This window comes from Mytilus trossulus, chromosome 10, assembly GCF_036588685.1.
Source record: "Mytilus trossulus isolate FHL-02 chromosome 10, PNRI_Mtr1.1.1.hap1, whole genome shotgun sequence".
NCBI lineage: Eukaryota > Metazoa > Mollusca > Bivalvia > Mytilida > Mytilidae > Mytilus > Mytilus trossulus.
In genome coordinates, this window is record NC_086382.1 from 39954978 (window position 1) to 39974210 (window position 19233).

Genomic DNA, 19233 nt, shown 5'->3' on the forward strand with positions numbered 1-19233 from the left:
AATGTACTTATTTCTTGAATGTAATCACAGAAGCATCTGTTTTATGCACTTAAATCATATCATATTTTTAAAATGACACATATGAGGCAGGCATTATCTGTGAATGGGGATGAAGTCTGTATGAATTATTTGTTTTGTAACTACATATACCGTAACGTTTCTGATTTAGGTTCTATTGTTAGGGATTTTACTTGTGACGTGTGTTTTAGAGAGGGACTGAAGGTACATCTAGCAACAGGCCACCTCTGGACTGCTAAAAGAGTTGTTGCAACGGATCTTTCCAATAGAAAATGGAGGTGAAGGGTACTACAATAATTCAGGCTAACTAAGTAAACTGAAAGAAACATTTGTGTTGTTCTCCCAGAATACAGAACAAAATAGGAAAGCTTGAAAGTTAAATTGGAAGAAGCGCACACCAGATTAAAGTTGCAAGAGGTATGGTAAAATAAATATAATAAAGCATCAATGTATAAATTTGATGAATTTATTTAAATAAAACAACAGCATATTACAGCTGGCAAATAAGCCTAAAAATATGTTAATAAATAAGGAAAAAATACATATATTATCAATAACTAAAAACAAAATAAGGTTTTACAATTTATATAAATACTGAAATCTTATCAATATGAGAAATAAATAGTGCACATGCTGAAATATCTTGCCAGTATAAGTAATCATAATTAAATTTTGTGTTGTTAGTCTTCAGGTACCATACCTTATTTCATTTAAAACACAAACTTAACATTATAAATGATACATGAAAATAAGGTCATGGGTCACAAAAATGCTGTCGGATGGACACATTATAAACTAAAGTCATTTTTACTCAAAATATAATTGACCTATTTATTATAGTATCAGAGTAACAGTCATAACTACAAAAATTCAATGTTGACAAAAAGTACCATGAAAATGAGGTGAAAGTCAGATGGACCCAGTGAGACAGACACATGTATCTACTATGATTCTTTACACCAAGTATAGTTGATGAGGAACAGTAAATGGTATAATGATTGTAAAATAACAAAAATACTAATCAACAATACTAAAATAATTATCAGGTGATTAATAATTTGTATGAAAATGAGATCAAAGATGAGAAATATTTCAGATGTGTTTACCTCTCATCATATCGTATACATATATCATGTATATATGACATAGGATTTAAAACACTTCCTAACTTCTGAAGCAGGAAAAAAACAATAAAGGTTTTAATGTTTGTGCACCAGAATGTCTTCTCATTGAATCTTGAGGCCAAAATATTTAAAAGACAAAATATATTACAAAAATGAAGAGCTTATAAACCAAAAAGTTGAACCCTATCTGATCAAAATGTATTCCTACCAAGGAACTAATATACCAAATATAGATATACTATTACTCATTATAAGGAAGAAATTCAAATGACAAACATTTTTTATTTTTTAAGCAGTCACTGAACTATGAAAATGAGGTCAAGGACAATGAATATTTTATAAACACACTTTCGTGACATCAGGTATCTGCATTCAAGGTATGAAGCATCCAGGTTTTCTTCCTTTTGGAATATAAAGCTTTTAAGAAGAAGTTTAAATTGCCACAGCTACAGGATAGTAATAAATATGTCTCGCTAACTGCCTTCCATAATAAGGAGCCCCTAATAATGAAAGGCAACACCTTGCATAGGCTAGCTCAAACATAATTTATAGTAGATGTAAATTAGTAATAAACTTGTCTCGGTAACTGTGACTTTCGTAACAAGAAGCCCCTAATAATGAAAGGCAACACCTTAAATAGGCTAGTACATACATAATCCGGAAGTAATCCTACAGATTAAATTAGATATCAAGATATCCATGTATAACCTTCTTTTTCACAAGTTAATTCATGTATACAGGTAAGTCTGTCTGCTATACATTGTTTACTGAAAAATGAATCATATGTTTTATCCTCCATTAAGAATGACTGTCTGCAATTTTCCACAATATTTTCATCACCAGGTGGACATTTGACATTAAATGGCTGAGAAGGTTCATGTGTATTGAAAGTCAAACTAAAGTCCTGGTTTTGAGTCCGATGTAAGAGAGATGATATGGTTTGTACGTGGTGTGGAAGAACTGGCCCGGCCACCTCTAAAATGTGGACTTGTCGTATATTGCCATCAACATCTGGTTGTCTGGCTATGGAATGTTTAACCTGAAAGATATAAATTTTCATGAATTGATTATACAACGAAAATAATTTATATGTATCGTAAAACTGTGCATAGAAATAAAAAAATCGTAATATATTTTGAGAGAGGTTAATTTTACAAATCAAATGTTCAGCTTTGCATGCTTTGGGAAATGACAGATACTGTAAATACAGAAAAATTACAAGGTTTTTATTATGCAAAAAATGCAACTGTTTGATAATTGCATGAATATAAATTTGCATTTGGTTATCTATTACCCAAAAGTGTATGCAGGTTTTTCCTGAAATTACAATAATTAATCTCACATTTTTTGTCCTTTCTTCAAAAATCATGATATTGAAGTTGCAATAAATTTCACACATTCCTTTTGTAACAAATGGGTTGATTTAAAATTTCAGTTGTCTTCATCGTTTTAATCATTAAAATTTTAATTTGATATGGACAATGTTTTACATCTATGTCATTTGGTCTTTGATGGATTGTTGTCTTGGTTACAATCATACCTCTCTCCTTATTTCATATTGACGTATACAAATGTGTGTATATATATATAAACAAAGATGAATATCTTGACTTATAGACCGTCGTGAAATTTATAAACTGTAGAATCATCAATTTTTGTGCGGCTACCACATTTCCTGGATTGAGCATGTTGAGGAAAAATTATATCTTTGGTTGATATTTGATTTCTTGAAGTCTATTAAATATGATTATATTGTTGAACATTTTAATTCATGGATGTATTTTGACTAGAAATACCTATAAAAATTATTAAATTTGTGTTGCATGACTAAGCAAATTTGCCATTTTAATACTTTATTTTACTTTCTATACAAGACAAAAACTACCTAAACTTTCATCTTCAAAGGAATATAAGCCTTGATAACAGATTTAGTATTAGTATAAGACCTATCTCACCTTATGAGACTTTAGAGCAGCTCCTTTAAATGATGATGGTGACAATATAGATGGTGGTACTCCTGCTTGTGGACCACTTGTTGCTATGCAGCTACGACAGTTCAGCAGAAAATTAAATAGTCCATGCACACTGGTTCCTTCAACATAAACTAAGGATTCCGGACGATTATCTATCACCCTAAAACCTTCTCTTTGTCTGATACTCAGTTAAAGAATAATTTCAATACATATTAGGCCATAATAAAAAATAGGTTTGTTTGCCCAAACGATACCTACTCAAATTCTTTTATTGTCCTGATTTGAAGAAGTTTTTTTATAATCAAATAGGCATGAAGACTAATAAACATCTGATACTTCAATTTCTTTTTTTGAAAAAAAAGAAAAGAAAATGCCTACCTACCTACCCACTGTCTCAACCTTTGGGTAGGGTTTGGGCAAGCCAAAATATTTTTAAGTGTGGTTAAAATAAAAATAAAATGTAAATTCACAGAATTTTTTTTAACTCAATATGCAACAAACAGTACATGTATTTTATTTTTCATAAAAAAAACAAATCATTAAAATAAAATTGGGTGAAATATAATTAAATCTTTGCTGCTGAAGAGTTCTCATTATATCTGTCAAAGTATTTAATGGACAGCTAACAAAATTAGTGTGCTTATTGAATCATATGCACTGTCAACATCAGATCTATAATACTTGACATGATCCAATTTGTAGCTTTAAACACAGTTAAAACACTTGCTATATTGGGACTAAATTTTGACCTTTGAATGTCCTTCGGTAGTTTTTTCCGACTTAGTCAATATAGTTTTGGTTTGTGCCTTTTGAACTTAAGGACGCTTAACTATGGAAACAGAATACGCATGCTCGAAAATCCTTTCTGTGATTGGACAAAATGCTGTCACGGTGGGTGCTTTGGTTGTGTTTTGAAAAAACGTCTTGTTAATTATATTGTGATGGAAAGCAAGTGAAAAACTATAAATATTTGAACTAGATCTTAGAAAGATTAATATTTTTATTAAAATAATTGTTTTTCCAATAGCTCTTTGCATCCATGACAGCTGTTTATTCGGGACAATTATATAATTTTTAATGTAAACTTTGTTGTACGAACGTACATGACTTTTAGAACGCACCTGCGGCATGAGCGATTTTCCGCGGGGTTTTGGTGAATGTAAGCAGAAAGATACGAGTACCAAGAATACTGAACACAAACATTGATTGTGCTTCTAAAGGTTATCGAAATGATAGTTTAAAACATATGTTTTCAGTATTCTTGGTCCTCATATCTGTCTTTTGTGGATAGTTGTCTCATTGGCAATCGCACCACATCTTCTTTTTTATATACTCAAATTAAAATACATCAGATATCTTTTTTAAAGATAGTTCTTGTTTTCTCATATGCTTTTCCTTAATATATACTTCAAAACTGCTTATTCTTTTTCATGATATTAATAATAATATTGTTTGTGTCTTAAATCACTTGTGACATTTTATATTTTCAGATAACAGAACAATAGTTTAATCTGTAGTTTTACCAATTGTGACATTTTGACTGAGTGTGGATTTGCATGGCGGTGAATCATGAATAACAAGAGACATGTAACCTGTCAAAGCACCTGCCGTCACTCTATTTGGAGTTGAGGACCTTCCGTCTTTTTTTATTTGTTACATTGAGTTGTCTTCCAAATCCTTCTATGAGATTTGATCATCAGTATCTACTTTTGCCTAAATCAATACCGGCTCATGTCTCTCAACCTTAGTTACTGTGGATTCAGTTATATTCGTTGGATACCAATTTTCGTGGATTTCGTGGGTACAGGAGAACCACGAATTCAAATGTTCAACGAAATACAAATTTTGTAAAGGAATGAGTGTAGACTTTGCCAAAACCACGAAATTAAATATCCACGAATGTGTAAGTTTTCTTCAAACCACGAAAATTGGTACCCACGAAAATAAATGAATCCACAGTACATTACAACTCATAATTATTCTTATTTTGAATTTCATTTAGACAAAAGGATACATTTTAACTTTGTTTGGATCGAGTGATGGAAAAGATTTCTTGTCCAAGCCTATACTTTCTAGCCAAACATGGGCCCCTTCATCTGTATCTATTAAGTCTTCATCTTCTTCTTCCTCATCTTTAAGGTTAGATGTACTTTTAGATCTGAATCAATAAAATGTTTCAAATTCAGAAAAGAAAATTTATTTATGCCACTTGCTAAGTATTACCATAATAACAACTCAAATCTTAATATCTGATATATATATATTTATCGCTATTTTGTGCATTTTTCCTTTGATCCTTTTTTGTGAGAATTTTCATATCATGCTTCTTGCTTGAGATGGAAAAATTATCGCTGGAAACTAAGGAGGCTACGTGGCATTGCTAACGAAATTGACATTGAAATTGACAACGTCATCATAGGTAAAATAGCGATAAACAGATTATCATTGGTCATCTCAACTCGATTGCTTTCCTTACTTTCGCTGTACAAGCTCAAGCGAGAAAAGCAATCTCGTTGAGATAATCAACGATAATCTTTAAATCTCATCTTTCTGTATGCAGCGTATCACCATTATTATTTTTTTCATTTTTTGTTCCATACTTTTTTGCAATAATAAAAGCAATATTTTTTTAATGTACAGTTATGTATCACATCAAACAGCATAAAAATGTTTATTCATTTTTTTCATTAGTTTTATTGTTTTTAAAATTGTATAAATTTTCCTGTTTTGGGCTAAATACCATTTAAACTATGTCTTTTCTCTTAAATTAAAAAAAATGCTTTCAGCTTGACATGGAGATGAAAGTAACCAATATTTGGTCCTTGGTACTGTAAGGCTTGTGATGAATCCTTACATGTACATCCCATGCTTTTGGTAAAATTGCTAAAATGAGAATATCTATAAGAAGCATTTTTTACTGTTTCATAATTGAGGGGGGATAGGACCTTTATCGAGACTCCGGGATCGGGTGTTTTTAAGGTGATTTCAGGATTGACCCTTTCGGGATCCAGGAATCCTTTTTTTTTAGATTTCGGGACGTTGGGATTTACTTTATTTAAATTCGGGACCTCTGGATTTTGTTATTTTAAGTCTGGGATTTCGGGATCATGACTCCTCCTATCCCCACTCATAATTTCTACAATTTTTATTTCTTATCTTCTATTCTTATCCATTTCCATTAAAATCAGATTTTTTTCTCTCAAAATTTAAAGGATTGTGGGTATATTCCTATAAATTTACAACAATAAAATAGTCTAACTACCTTGATTGATTATCCAATGGAATACTTTTATCAACTACATCATGTATAAGTAAGTTTTCAAACTTATTTTAATTAATTTTTCCTCTATTTTCAATATTCCTGATAATTCATAATAATGAGCTCAAATTTTCTTTGCAGATCTGAATTTCCTAAAGTAACGTCCTATAAAAAGTTACCAAGACTGACTATGTCAAATTTAAAGAACACAACTTGTGTACTTCAATATTTCTGAACAATCAACTGTTCAGTCTTAATGATCTAAACGGCACAGCAGGCCTCTTGCTGTAAATATTTAAATTTATCTGTTTTGAGTGGGGAATTTTTGTAATACAATTGTTGCAGTGGTTGAATTTATTTACAACAATGTTGTACATGCTAACATTACAGTTTTTTATTACATACTTTTCAGCTATTTCTTGATTTTCTTTCTCAAGTTCTAACAAACTTTCTGCAGATTTTCTCTTTTTATTATCTAAAACTGGCATGGAAAACTCAATATCTGAAACATACAAAAGGACAAAAATTCAATCAAATGTTTCTGAGAGTTAGTGGAAAATTGTAAGTTTTATCCCCTATAGTGTGTGATAACATTTTGTGAGGTAGTTCAATGTTTGCTATACCACTGTTCATTTCAAGGATTTTAATGACAATACCACTATATCAATCAGAATGAAATTTTTTGCAGTGTTTAAAAAAATGATTTTACTTTGTAGTCACATATTATTTGTGAAACATTTAATGTTAGTACAAAGTTAATGTTGGTTTTTTTTTATTTCAGCAAGAAGGTCTGTTAAAGAATTCATAAATATTATTCTAATATGACGTCCTTATTACGCTTTGTTAACAAAGCCGTGTTCTAATGAGCACAAAAAATATGTTTGACACATGTGTACAGACTTACTGTTTATACCAACGTTATTTCCATTGTTATCCTTTTAAATATTTACATTCAAGCAGCTAACATAAACTTTTATTATATATTTTTATCAAACAACATATATTTGCCCTGCTTATAGTTTTTAAACTTATCAAATGTGAAATGTAATATACAGACTCATCGGGGAGGAAATGGGAACAGTCAAACATTCTTACGGTATTTTCGTACGCTTCGACCTATAAATATATTGTATTTGTCATATTAGAATCGAAATAATTCCTTCATGTCATGCTCTATGCTCATTTTAACATGGCTAGGCATTATATTTGACCACATTTTACACCTCGCTAACGCTCAGTGTAAAATATCGACAAATATAATGCCTACCCATGTTAAAATGAGCATAGAGCATGACATGAAGGAATTATTTCTTAAATATAATAAAAACAAAGAAGAGAATTAAAAGTGCTGTTTTATATGCTGGTGAGATATTTAAATAAGCTACCTTAATTTATATCTACTACATTTAAACATTACTTGTTCAAAAGAAAATCCCCTATTATATTAAAACAAGGTGAATCTATTCAAAATAAGATTTTGTTGAATAATTCCTGCCACAAAATATATGATAATGCATCCAAAGTATTTGTTTTGTCTTAAATATAATTCACATACCTTCATTCTTTAGTGATTCTCTCAATCCCCTTGTAGTTGGTGTGAGAAAAGCACACATAGAAGAACTACCTGCTACTCCCTTAGCTCTAAACAATACTGAAAATTGATGTGTGCACACATAAAAATACGGACATTGTTGTGCTCTCATTTGGTGAAACGCTGAAGAAAAACTCTCAGTCCTGAAATCAAAAGAATATAATGAAGATAATCTGTAAAGTATTTCATGGTTATTTGGCAGCAACATCTGGGGATATTATGATAAATAATAATGTATCAAGGACTCTGACAGTTATTGAAGCCTATCTGTTGATTTATTCTTTACATCTTGATGTAAACAAGAACATTTCATATAGCAATAATTCATTTACAGCAAATCTCTATCATCTGAAACAATTTAGATAATCTCTCAGTCCTTTGTTGATAAAGCAATACAATGAATCTACAGCGAAAATAGTTTAAACCATGAATTCTAATTTCGAGATATTAGTAGAAAAGTCATATGATTGATTCTTACAAATTTCCTGTTTCCAAGTGACAAAGACACTTGAAGATGTACAGGAAATTGATCAATTTTTCAATTATAAAGGGATGTAACACTAGAACAGTTAAAACTTTGAAGTTGATCTCCGTTTGGTGCTATGATAAGTTTGAAAACATTTGGTTGAGGCAAACTTAATTTAAAGGGCACAAAAGGGAAATTTAGCAGTTATCCATTTATAAAGGGACATAACTCATAAACTGTGAAAGTGATGCAATGCAGCACAAATTCGAACTTGTTCTGTGTTTAGACATAATAAGCATTGTGTTTGAGATTCATATAATTGGTTGAGGCAAAGTTTTATAACAGTTATATAAGTACAGACAGACAAGGGTAAATCTTTATGTCCTATTTTGTCTATGAGCAAGGTCTTCAAATTAAATGTGAAAAATGAATTACTTGTGATTTGAAATACCCATATAAAATTCATTGTAAGGTATCAAAATTTTAGCTTGATTACATCATATACATGGTTGATTACTAGCTAAATGGATAGAGAAATAAATTTTAACAATGTGACACATCATATTTACAATGTCATGAAAATCAAAAATGTATTCACAATATACATGTATTTCAATTTATCTGACCTCCTATACATTCAAATTTCAAATACAGATCCAATACACAATATACCTACCATTCATTCTGAAGTGATTTCTGAACATCATCTTGTAACAAATCTATTGATGATCTTCTGAAAATAAAAAATATGAAAGACGGTGAACTTTTCATTAATAGACTTTTACGAAAAAACCATAAAAACATAAATTTTAGAATGTATGAAAATTCTTATATTGCAAAATTCATATACTCAGTCTGAAATTATAGGAGTAGGTCTGGTAAGGGCTGATTTTGGCCTCATTTCCTATTCCTTTCATGAATGATTTTGGTTATTTTTTAAACGCTTTTAAATGTGACTTCTTCAGTCGATTCAATAAGTTTATGTGACAGATTTGAACTGATTTTATCAAAAGTTTTTTTTTAAATGTATTTGTATTCCATACTGGTTTATGTATGATAACTTTGTATTTCAGATTGTATTTACTTTATATTATTATCTGGTACTATTCTTGGGAACATTTTCATCCATGGAAAGCTTGGATAGATCCAGTAAAGACAACAGCTCTGGAACTCTGACTTATCATTGCCTGTAACCTGAAAATAAACCCAATATTAAACACGTGAATTTGTGAGCAGTTATCTGTGAGCTACTGCTCACTAATGATACCCCTGCCCTGCTAAAAGCATGAAAAGTATAAGGTAAACAAAAGGTTGCTGATTGATGAATCTGAAAAGGTATTTGACAGTATAGCTAACTTATATATACCCTGAAACCAAATTTTAGAAATCCTTGTAATCTAGTTCTAGTCTGAGGAAGATGAGACGAAAACTATTCATGGTGTGTGGAGGGACGGAAGGACAGACAGAGGTGAAACAGTATACCCCCTCTTTTTTAAAAGTGTGGGTAATAAGTACTGTGGATTCAATTATTATTTGTGGGATACAAATTTCACAGGTTTTATGGTAACAGGTGAATCATGAATTAAATGTTCAAAAAAGAATATATTTTCTTCAAAAGCTTGTAGTTCAAAGGCATTGGCAAAAACAGGAAATCTAACATCCACAAAATTCAAAGTTTCTTCACTCTACAAAAATTGGTACCCACAACAATAAATGAATCCACAGTATGACACAAAACAAACCAAATATAAAACTTATATCTTTGAGATATAAATCTTCATTAATTATGTTGGTATTTCATCATGATTATGATTATTGTGATATTATGCTTCATGTCAATCTAATAAAAGTTTTAAAAGTTACATCATCAAAAATGCAAGTCAAACAAAATATCAGTTAATTACCTATTTTGTGTCTTTTGTGGCAGGGTTCATATTGACTAATCTTTTTCTGTATATTTTTCATGTACTTTTTTTGGTTCAAATTAGGACTATGTTTGGGGTCTTAAATTTTTGTTCATAGCACGTCACTGATAAGTCTTTTATAGATGACTTGTTTATTAATATTTGCCATGGTGTTGTCAGTCTTTCAAAATATTTGTTTATTTAACTTTGGTGTTTCTCTATTTTTGTGTAAATTTACAAATTAAATTATCTCCCCTTAAAATCAAACTAAATTGGCAAGGGGAGATAATTTAATTTAGGAATATTCATGAAAAAATATACAAAAGTATTAATGTCAACAACATATTCTAATTAAGATAAATCCAAGAATTTTACATGGAAATTCCTTTATAAAATGGCAAAATCAAAAGCTCTAACACATCTTATGAATGGGAAACAGTTGTCATATACACAACTTGGTACAGGCATTTCTTTTACATGAAGAAAATGGTGAATTAAACCTGGTTTTATAGCTAGCTTTACCTTTCACTTGTATGATTGTCCCATATAACTCTATTGTATTGCCAACAATGTGTGTCAGAGCAAAACAATATCAAGCATATAGGGAAAAAAGACAAAAATTGGGGCACAACAGTCAGTATTGTAATTTGTAATCCAAATGCCTTTTTTGGATTATGATTTACATGTATATCACATTAATGCATGTTTACCTGTTTTTGACCAGTTGTAAACTGTGTTACACCAACTGCCTCCTCCATGGTCTTCAGCTGTGTACACCATGTCAGTGGGGTTGATGACACCACCCTCATTTTGACCTTTAAACTCCAGTCTACTGGAAAAGTTGATGTACAGACTGGTTCTTCTTTCTTTACTTCTTTCTTACTGACGGGGACAGGTTGCTTAAATGAAGAAAAAACACATTTGATTTTGATAAATGTTTCGAATATATGTAGTGATTCTTGGATACTTCTGTAGTTTAATAAAATTTATTCAAGGTGGTGAATTTTCAGTGAATGCTGGTTAATAATTCTCAAATTCTGCCTCGTAATTCAACAGTTTGGTCACCCTATATAAATTACTTGTCTCAGACTAAAATCATTTGATAGAAACTAGATGTAGTCATCCTGTGTTAAGTATATACATAATCTAAAATAAAAGTTCATCAAGTTGGCAAATTTTCAGTGAATGCTGAAGAATCTATTTTTTTGAAATGTCTTTGTATACTTAAAAGTAATACATTTATGTATCTAACAATCAAAAAGGCATATATGTATGTAATTATATACATATGTTATACCTCATGGCTTGGGTGACCCTACTTGACTCAAGCACCTCCAGGAGTTTGTGTCAATCTACATTTGCATACCATTCTGATTGATCAATAAGTATTTAAGGATGTACACCTCTGAGGAGCCAAACATTTCTAGAATTTAACTTTTTTTCTTAAACCTTATTTTTGGGTTTATAAGACTTTAGAAAAATAATTGGTGAAGAAAAAAGCAGGTGTGACATTTTAATGTATTTCAAATATTTCATAAAATTACATTATCAATGATCCATGTAAAATTATGTGGTCACAGTCAAATGAACCCTGTTAGACTAAAATTAACAATGAAAATAGTGTCCAGGTTGAAAGATGAACCTTGTCAAAAGAAAATTACTAATTCCTGCTATCAGTTATAGGTACCTTATTTTTGTTTGCACTGAAAATCTTTTCAATGAAGGCAAACTGAGACTGACTGTCTTCTTCCTCTCGTAGAAAAACTGGAGTTGGTGTCTTCTCTATTTCAATACCTTTCTCTGCTGACAATGTGCTCGTATTATTCTAGAAATAAAATGATATATTTGTTGATTCACATGGCCATGCACTAATGTTAAAAACTTGTTTTTATCAATACATGCTATATGTCTTTTTGATTGAGTTTTAAAGCCATTTCAATTGATATGTTTAATATATTGCGTCTTTCTATGTTGTAATGTTAAGCTACTATTTCAGGTTAGGGTGAATGTTAGAGACTGTTAAAATGTTTAAACCTGCTGCATTTGTTGTTCAGTTGTTGTTGTTTGTTGATGTGGTTCATAAGTGTTTTCTTGTTTTTTATATAGATTTATTGAACCTTGGTTTTGGGGTTTTACGCTATTCATTTTAAAGTCCTTTTTAGCTTGATGTAAGGTGTGAGCCAAGACCACACTTAGACTTTTAATTGTTCATTTTTTACACATCGTGTCTTGGATGGAGAATTGTCTCATTGGCACTCAAACCACATCTTTCACCATTTTACACTTGTCAGCGATTTTAATTTTTACCATTTTGAGAAGTCATGCTTAATTCAGTTAAAATATTACAAAATGCGAGTTTTAATTATTGCGTTTACAACTCTGTAGCATTTTTCGCAATAATAAAAACCTTGCAATAATTTCTGAATTTACTGTATGATTCTCCTTATAGTCTGATATGAATTGAACTCACAAAACATTTTACCATTATATAACAAGCTTTGCATTTTAGTTGAAAAGTAAAACTAAAAGAATGTAATGTATTTCATACTTCATGTACTTCTTCCATGCATGTTCTATTTGTAGTGATTGCATCAACACTTTGAATTTATGTCACCTGTAGACATGGTACCAGTGTGCATTGCGATTTAGAATTGTACATGTATATAAAAGTGAAAATTAACAATTTTATAATATACATGTAAATAAAATTGATTATAACATGTTTACATAGCATGCATAGTGCATGTTGTGGCAGTGCCTATTCTTATATTATTTATATTTTAATATTAATATATAAGATAAAATTATTTACTCATGATAAATATACTGACTATAGGTAAGGTGTATATTGAAACAGCTGCTTTGAATGACTCTAATAGGAAGGCTGTTCAAGTTTTTAATTGGTTTTTTTTTTGCGGAAAACAAATTGTTGGCACGTTTGTGTTCTGCAGGAAGGAATTTGGTATTAGTGTGTGAGTGTGCATGTTCTACGACTGCCTGTGGAGTTGTAATAGTATGTCTGTTATCGGGATTGCAATGAGATACAATGTATTATGTGAATTGCGGTACCACGATTTCCCAAGAAATACAAGAACCTTTATAATATCCCATAAAAAAACTGACATATATCCCAATAACAACATTTTTTATGGTATTATAATACTTTTTTATAGTGTTATGCAGGTAACATGAATGACCAAATAAAACTGTTATTATCCAAATAACACTTGTAATGACCAAATAAAACTTGAAATTTTATTATTAGCACATATTGATCATGTTGATGACTTTAAAACAGTCTGCACCAAAAAAAATTTCAACTACTAGTCCGAAGACAAATATTCTGACATTTTTCTTATTGGTCCAAACAAAATTTTGCAAAAACTCACTAGTCCGAATCAAATTTTACTAGTCTGGGGCATCGGACTAGTGGCTAACCGTGCAGACTGTTAAAACATTAATTATTTAATAATAATATATAATCGATGTATTTTATAACTTAAAAATGATTTACAGATAGCAGATCATTTCATAAAGATCATTTTAAATCTATTATTTAGTGTGTACATCTAACATGGCAGCTGTTGTGATTTCCGGTTTCAGGTCTGTTCGCGTCATTTTTGATGTGCACACAAATTTAAAAAGTTTTTTATGAACTTATCTGCTTTCTGTAAATAAGTTATAGAATACATAGATAACATATAATAAATTAATAATCAAAGTTTAAAAGTCACCAATGTGTGCCAATATTAAAAATATAAGTGTTATTCGAATAATAACAGTGTTATTCGGTCATTCGAGGTATGATACTTTTAAGAAGAATATTAATTAAAGATATTAATCATGTTTACTCAATAAAAGTGCAATTTCACCTCAAGTATTTGATTTGTATGTCTTCTATACAAAATATAACATCCGCTATATTATTATCAACAAGGAATTTGCATACAATATAAACCAATCTATTTTCTGAAGATTACATGTACTTTTTATTAATTATGAATGCCTTAAACGGGATATATCAGTATGTTTTCTCGGATATTCATTGTTCTTGTATTTCTCAGGAAATCGTGGTGCCCTGTAAATTATGATTTACATGACATAGCGTGAGGTTCATACCGATTCATTAAACATTTTAAAGAAAGAAATCTGATCAACTGAATCATTATGTTGATCGTCATCGACTGACTTCCTTGGCCGTTTAGAGGATGGTTGTGTATCATCTGATGTGTCTTTTGAAAAGGGGTTACGTCTTTTTGGTTGTGAAGAAGTGTTTGTCATGTCCCCGAAAACTGGATTCGAAAATGAATCATTTGATGGAACTCTTTGCAAGGAAATTCTTTTCTTCTTTCTCATATTTTTCATTATATCTGAAGGTTTCTTCCATTGTGGAGATTCTGCCATTCTATGAATAAAAAGAGCAACAAAGAAAGCTCTATATTCAACAAAAAATCAGTAACAATATTGTATTTGGCGCTTTCAAACCGGACATTGAATAAAATTTTTAACTGAAACCAATGACGGGTAAGTTACGCAATTTTCCGTGTGCAGGTTGATATGCACGCACTTAAATTTGTTTTTGTTCCCATTTTTTTGCAAACTGATGCTCATTTTACTCTACTTTTTATTTCTATCAGTTGATTAAAGATACAATTATTTTGTCGGTAGATCAATTGGCATTGGATGTTATGCACCAGTTAACTCATCACTGATAATAAGACAGTTATAGTCACAAGTTCACTAGGAGACATATGTATGAGTATAATGAGCATATGTATGTAATATATGTCTCTGGATCACTTAAACAAGAATTTTCATTTTCACATTTCCATATCAATTTTATTTTCTCACCAAAAACTTAAATAAAATTGCGACTATCGCACATACATGTACTATACTGAGCCGAGAATTTTTACTAATTTTGATCTGCCCTCGGAATAGTAGTCCCAGTTTCGATCTTAATGTATAAAATATGAAGATAATTTTAATGAACAACTATGGACACCAGAAACTATTTGAGTACGTAGATGGTACAGTTGCTGATCCAGAAAATTTATAAAATCGGTGGTGGCTTAGGGTGCTTAAAGAGGGGCGGTTCGCTTCACATTGAGCACTAGTGACCACTCATCATTAAATAATCATATGAGTTATCCCCCAAAAATGGAGGAAGGATGGTCACACTTAGCCCCCTAAACTGATTCGCCTCTGTGTTGGCAGGTGATGATGTGTATAATTTACGAGATTTCCCGTCTGAATACTCCGATCGGATTTTCATGAGCTTTTTAAAAAGACTGTTTTTACTTACTTCTATGGAATTTCCTCCCCTCTGAGAACTACTTTACACTTATATCTTTAAAAAAAAATTCGCATCGCAACGGGGGGAATATCATGAATATGGTGAAGGCTGAACAGTGTTGGGAAAAGGAAAAGGATAAATTATAAAGAGAAAGGAAATCAAAGAAAATTTAAAAAAAAAATGAGAATGGAAACGGGGAATTTGTCAAAGAGACACATACACCAACCCGACCAAAGAAACCAGCCGTACGAAGGCATTCAATGGTTCTTTAAATTAGCGAGAAAACCCCGCACACGGAGACTGGGTTCATCAGACCCCTAACATGACTAAAATGCGTACTAGCTTAGCAAAGATGGACGGCATAATAAACACAAAACCATATACACGAACCAAAATTTAAAAAAACCCACATACAACTGGAGAATGACAAAGGCCACTGAGAGGTTCCTCCCTTGTGACAGGTGCAAACGTGTACACGATTAACAAACACACAGTTGTACGCATTGTAAAAGCACTATATACTGCTTGCAACGTTGAAGTCAAAATAAAACTGTATTTGTTTTTACCGCTTTTGACATTTCCTTGATTACAGGATATCTTAACAGTAAAAAGGTTTTGTCAAAGTTTCATAACATAAAAATACTCACCAGAAACTTAAATTTAGAACTTATAAATTTATGAAATTTATGCCTTAGCTATATTACTAGAATTTCACTTTACGTGTTAAACTTAGTCCATGTAAAAGAAGAACTTGTAGAATTCAAGAAAATTAGAAAAAAAATTGTATACCCCACTTAGAGGCAAATATTTACTCAAATAGTTTTTGATGAAGTTGCAGTCCAATCAACTTGATACTTAGTACACATATGTTCTCTATGATATCATGATCCTCCTAATTTTAATGCCAAATTAGATGTTTACCCCAATTTTACGGTCCACTGAAAATGAAAATGAGAGTGGAAGTGGACCATCCGTTTTTCAAATTTATTGAACATTTTACATGTAATGAATGTTTGACAAAGCTATTGATAGCGTAAAAACTTTGCCTCATTATGTTTCCCTTCCGCCAGTTAAGCTTGCGTTCAATAAAAGACAAAATATAATTTACTATACATGGATTGGTAGTGTAGTGTTGTTAGTCGAAAAAATAAGGTATAACAACATAATTGAAAGAATCGTCACAAGTTATTAATCTGTTAAAATAAATAGAGATTTCTTAAAACTATAAGTTTTATAGCATATATACCTTAATTATATATTACAAAAGTTAATAAGTTTTTTTAGTGATATGTATATATAGTGTTATGACTAGTAAGGGAGCTGATCAATTTTTAAGCAACCTAACACTAAGTCTAACTAGTAAAAAAGGCTGAAATGCCACATGTGCTATTTTGCGTTGTTGATTTTTTTTTTGGTGGTTATGTAACTTGTGTAACCAATAAATTGAATGGGTCTTCAAATGTTCAGAGGCGGTACTAAATACACCATCTTCACTAGTCAAGGAGTTGAAGAGAACGGGAGTGGATCGTAACCCTTGGCTAGCGAAGATGTGAATACACTAAGTTGAAGTAACTGAATAGACCTATATGATTAATTATTAATTTCTTATTTACTTTTTAAAATGTTTGCAAATTTTATGAGAATCTTCAAGTTGCTACCGGTAATTTATAATTGTCCTTTTTGTTTCTTTGCGGTTTCGAGTGGTTGGACTTAATTTAATATAAACATGCCACTCTTCTGATTGGTTCAGGCTACACGTATCAAATTGGATGTTTCAGTAATGTCACCGTGGAATTGCCAGTCACGTGTTTGACCTCGTATAGTCTAAGGCTCCGTGTTGAAGGCCGTACTTTAACCTATAATGGTTTAATTTTTAAATTGTTATTTGGATGGAGAGTTGTCTCATTGGCACTCACACCACATCTTCCTATATCTATTTAAACTAAAAATGAACTTTTTTTGTGGTGAGAACTTTTTATATGTACTTAGTTCATGTAGTAAAGACATTATAAGACATAAGACATAAAGCTTTATTTAGAGTCGGTATAAGCATAGCATTTACAAACATAAGCTCTGATCGAAAAACTTTTCAAACCATCATAACAACAAGTAAAACAAAACATACATATCGAGTCATGCACACAACATTAAACATATAACATGTATAAAGCAAGAGTTCATATCAGTATATAATTACATTAGATGTATGTTTCATTTTTTCCTTTGATGTTTTTATGAAACAATTTGCTTAAAAAGTGTGGTGAGGGAAAACCATGGTATATTATATGCAAATTGATGTTGTACCATACTTTGCTAATTAAATATGCAACTCAACTAGAATCCTAAGGAAAAAGGCGGAGCTTCAGCCATGGTATAACATATTCATGTTCATGTTATTCCATGGCTGAAGCTCTACCTTCTTTTTGAAAGGTATCCGCCTCTAAAATATTAAGGGAACTGTAAAACGTACTAAAAGGTCAAGATCTTCATTTGTTTTCATTTTATTAGAAAAAGAAATAAATTATGTGTACCACATTTTAAGAAACCTTGTTCAAACTATATCGGATTGTTACGAATTCCCTTAATTTTGGAAACAATTACTAAATGATTCTGCTTTCAATTTTGAAAAATAGAAAAGGTAAACCTATCACCAGTGATCATTTCCTTTACCAAAATTCAATATTAAATTTCGATTTAAAAAAGGGGGTACCTATAGAAAAAGGAATAAATATCGGCTACAAATATCTGTGAAAAAAAACATGATTTTTTTTTTATCAATTAGGAGGACGTACACTATCTACGCCCCCTGGGTCTGCCACTGTTTAAATACATTGTTTTGTCATTAAAATTGTGTTTTAATAAATAAACTTATAATCGAATTTATAGAATAACGGAAGAAAAGCATTTTTCAATTCGATGAAAATTCTGTAAAATATGATGAATTTGAATGATACATTGAAAAAAAAAATACAATTCTTACCGTCATTAGAATAACTATTTAATCCTTGTCGCTGGAATCCGACATTTTTGTTTACCTCCGTCTTATGACATTATGAAATTACCTGCGCATACAATCATACACGGGCCGCAAAATTAAAAAAACCCATTTTCTTTACTTTCTGCAAATTCAGGGGTTTTATTACATGAAATACACAGACGATCATACGTGAAGTGCAAAAGTGACTTGCGCGAGCTTTTATTTCATTGGATAAAACTGCAACGTGATCAATTTCCAATATTAGTTGAAGGTCTTGAAGCTGTCAATCAATTTATTTATATTACACATTTTATATACCATGTGTCTTACTCATTTACATATTTAAACTAACTCATCCTTCGGATTCGTTTGTTTAAATATGTTAACTCGTAAAAATCATGGTATATATAGTACTTGTAATACGTTATTCTGATTGGCGAACTAGCAATCTCGTGACATTCCTTAATCAATTGCATTACACAATGCAACGTTCCATTCATGATGACACGAGGTCCCACAATAAAGTGCACATGTATATGAAATAAAAACTTGATAAAAGGCGTGTTTTCATGATCCTATGGGTAAAAATGTAATTATAAGTATTGAATGCTTTTTTTTGTAACTT

General features: G+C 30.9%; 1 protein-coding gene across 1 annotated transcript; it reads right to left on the reverse strand.

The window, feature by feature from the left end:
* Nucleotides 1-470: 470 nt before the first annotated feature.
* Nucleotides 471-14831, reverse strand: LOC134687338 (protein downstream neighbor of son homolog). Its single transcript, XM_063547550.1, has 10 exons — nt 14455-14831; nt 12023-12160; nt 11046-11234; nt 9516-9625; nt 9108-9164; nt 7930-8108; nt 6780-6876; nt 5130-5273; nt 3098-3293; nt 471-2181 (listed from the first exon to the last, which is right to left on the reverse strand). Exons 1-10 carry the CDS (start codon nt 14737-14739, stop codon nt 1831-1833), a joined length of 1746 nt encoding a protein of 581 aa, XP_063403620.1. The 5' UTR covers nt 14740-14831; the 3' UTR covers nt 471-1830.
* Nucleotides 14832-19233: the final 4402 nt, after the last annotated feature.